Source organism: Aptenodytes forsteri, unplaced genomic scaffold (genome assembly GCF_000699145.1).
Source record: "Aptenodytes forsteri isolate BGI_AS27 unplaced genomic scaffold, ASM69914v1 Scaffold351, whole genome shotgun sequence".
Taxonomy (NCBI): domain Eukaryota; kingdom Metazoa; phylum Chordata; class Aves; order Sphenisciformes; family Spheniscidae; genus Aptenodytes; species Aptenodytes forsteri.
The window spans coordinates 65,916-68,955 of NW_008794604.1; the positions used below are offsets into that span (position 1 = coordinate 65,916).

Sequence of the window (3,040 nt, forward strand, 5' to 3'; positions counted from 1 at the left end):
TGGAGGTGGGGGGACAAGGGGGTGGGGGTGTCCCCCACGGAGCCAGAAGCACGCCGGGGGCATGAGGGACCTCGTCTCTCTCTTCCCCCCTCAGGACCATCTTCCTGATTATCCTGTTTGCCCAGTACCTGCGGCACGTCGCCGTCTGCCTGCCCGGCTACCGGCGGGGGGGGGGCGGCTACCGGCGGGGCAGCGGCTTCGTCCTGTTCCGTGTCCAGATCTTCAAGATGTTCCCGGTAGGGACTGGCCGAGAGCTGACAGGTCCTGGGGGGGGTGGTGTCCCCAGAAAATCCCCCCTTTTTCCACGCATGGGTTTGCAAGCGATGCGGGGTGCGTCCCCGGTCTCTGCCCCCGCAGATCATCCTGGCCATCATGGTGGTGTGGCTGCTCTGCTACGTGCTGACACGCACCGGCGTCTTCCCCAGCCAGCCCGAGGCGTACGGCTACAAGGCCAGGACGGACGCCCGGGGGGAGATCCTGTCCGTGGCACCCTGGTTTCGGGTCCCCTACCCCTGTGAGTGCCAGGCAGCCTGGCAGCATGCGGGGCTCCCCCCAGCACCCTTTCACCCCGGGGGATGCGGGGACCCGGCACAGCATCACTGGGGCTGGGGAGCACCCGGGGGGGGCCCCGAAGCGGCACTGGTGAGCACCAGGGGGCCGGCGTGCTCCCCAGCCTGATGCCCCGCTCTGCCCCCCCCGGGCAGGCCAGTGGGGTCTGCCCACGGTGACCTTCGCGGCCGTGCTGGGCATGTTCAGCGCCACGCTGGCGGGCATCATCGAGTCTATCGGGGACTACTACTCTTGTGCCCGCCTGGCGGGAGCCCCCGCTCCCCCCGTGCACGCCATTAACAGGTACGGCCGGCTGGTCCCGCCGGGACCCGCTGTGGCATCCCTGGGCACCGGGCAGGGACGCCGCAGGAGAGCAGCGGCGGAGACCAGCCCGTTTGTATTGTTCCCCAGGGGCATTTTCATCGAAGGCATCTCCTGCATCATCGCGGGGCTGCTGGGAACCGGCAACGGCTCCACCTCCTCCAGCCCCAACATCGGCGTCCTGGGCATCACGAAGGTACCGGGGCCGGGGAAGGGTCCCAACTCGGTCGGGCGGATGGGTCCCATCACCCGCTGCCGGTCTGTCTGCGCAGGTGGGGAGCAGGAGGGTGATACAGTACGGGGCTGGCATCATGCTCGTGTTGGGGACCATCGGCAAGTTCACGGCGCTGTTCGCCTCCCTGCCTGACCCCATCCTCGGCGGGATGTTCTGCACCTTATTCGGTAACCTCGGCACATCAGATCCGGGGTGCCATTATCATCAGCCCCGGGCCATTTCCCTGGGGGGGCTGGCGAGCCCGAGGGATGCAGGGCGGGCTTTGAGGGTTTGGGTCGAACCACAGCTGGGTTTGGACGCCCTTCGCTGCCTTTGCGGGCAGCCCACCCCAATGCCCGGCTCCCAGCCGGCAGCGTGGGCATCCCTGTCCGCCCGCAACCCGGCCGCCGTCTCTGCTGGCAGGCATGATCACGGCCGTCGGCCTCTCCAACCTGCAGTTCGTCGACATGAACTCCTCCCGCAACCTCTTCGTGCTGGGCTTCGCCATGTTTTTCGGGCTGACGCTGCCGAACTACCTGGATTCCCACCCCAAGGCCATTAACACAGGTACCTGCCTGCCACGAAAAGCCCCAATTTTGGGTGTTTTAAGAAGAGAGGAGGGCAGTTCTCGCAGGTGCTTGCCCACCCTGGGTAAGCAACGATTAATTAAGCAAATCCGGCTTATCACAGCACGCCCCGGCTCAGTCCCTGCGCTCTCGCAGGTGTCCCCGAGCTGGACCAGATACTGACGGTGCTGCTAACGACGGAGATGTTCGTTGGGGGGACCATCGCCTTCATCCTGGACAACACCATCCCAGGTAATTAAAGCACGTGGAGCCAGCGGGAGGAAGCAGGGGGGGTTGGAGGCAGATTCATTTTGGTTTAGAGCTGCAAAAGGGGATCCGAGGGTGAGGGGGGGGCTCGTGCTGGGCATCCCGGCTGCGGGCAAGCAGGGGCCAGGGTCTCGGCCGACACGGTGCTGGCTGCCGCAGGGACGCAGGAGGAGCGAGGGCTGGTGCAGTGGAAGGCAGGCGCGCACTCGGACAGCGCAGCGAGCGCCAGCCTGAGGAGCTACGACTTCCCCTTGGGGATGAGTGCGGTGAGGAGGAGCCGGTGGCTGAAGCACGTGCCCATCTGCCCGGTGTTCACGGGGTTTAAGGCTCGGGCGAGGGGCAGCGGCGCGGCGACGGCGGCCGCAGACGTGCAAGATAATGCAGACGGGCTCTCCGTGTGCACGAAGGTCTGAGCAAGGGGAGGGCTCGCACCCCGGCGCCGGAGAAGCCGAGCCGAGCTCCCACGGGTGCTGTCGGAGTTTGTTAGCACCCGCCAAGTCCAAAGGCAAGGCTTCTGGTGCTCATCTCAAACACAGGGCTAGGGAAACTCAGAGGTGCCCTTCGGGGACATCTCGAGCTCCCGGGGTACCTGCCTGGGGACCGCCACCCCCCGTGTCATTGCTCCACCTCAAGCTTTAGCTGATTGAGACTCGTCCGGCGCTTGCTGAAGCTCGTTAGTCACCATCGGAGCCAGCCAGAGCCCCCGGAGCCATGAACTCCCACCCGGGGCCACAAATTTTCACGCTGTGTCCTCGGCTTCGGCAGGGCTACCCGGCGGCTGAAGCGGGCTCTGTGCGGGGTACGGTATCCAGACCGGCTGGATGCCTATTTTAAGATCATACATTAAAAAAAATTAAAAAATTCCAGCCCACTTGCCGTACCTGTGTCTGCTGCATCCTGCACTGCTCCCTTGTCCCGTCTGCATTTCGAAGGCTCCAGCGGCTTTCCATACTCCCTCCCGGGCTGCCCAGCACGGAGACACGCTAGATGTTGTCCAGCCCTAGCTCCTGCATGCTCAGTGGGCTTCTGCCCAAACCCCGGTGCAGCGGGAGCCGCGGTTCAGCACAAGCCCTTGGCAAACCCGTCCTGCTGCGGAGGGCACTGGACAGCAGCGCCCACACCA

The 3,040-nt window shown here is 65.3% G+C and overlaps 1 protein-coding gene across 1 annotated transcript in view; it reads left to right on the top strand.

Annotated features, from left to right (window-relative positions):
* The window catches only part of SLC23A1 (solute carrier family 23 member 1), a 4,102-nt gene extending 1,772 nt beyond the window's left edge, over positions 1-2,330 (top strand). Inside the window, exons 4-11 of the mRNA XM_019470455.1 lie at positions 95-236; positions 358-514; positions 705-852; positions 961-1,066; positions 1,143-1,272; positions 1,508-1,651; positions 1,807-1,902; positions 2,077-2,330. Coding sequence (XP_019326000.1) covers positions 95-236; positions 358-514; positions 705-852; positions 961-1,066; positions 1,143-1,272; positions 1,508-1,651; positions 1,807-1,902; positions 2,077-2,330 — 1,177 coding nt within the window. The remainder of the gene's footprint in view (positions 1-94; positions 237-357; positions 515-704; positions 853-960; positions 1,067-1,142; positions 1,273-1,507; positions 1,652-1,806; positions 1,903-2,076) is intronic.
* The last annotated feature ends 710 nt before the right edge of the window (positions 2,331-3,040 follow it).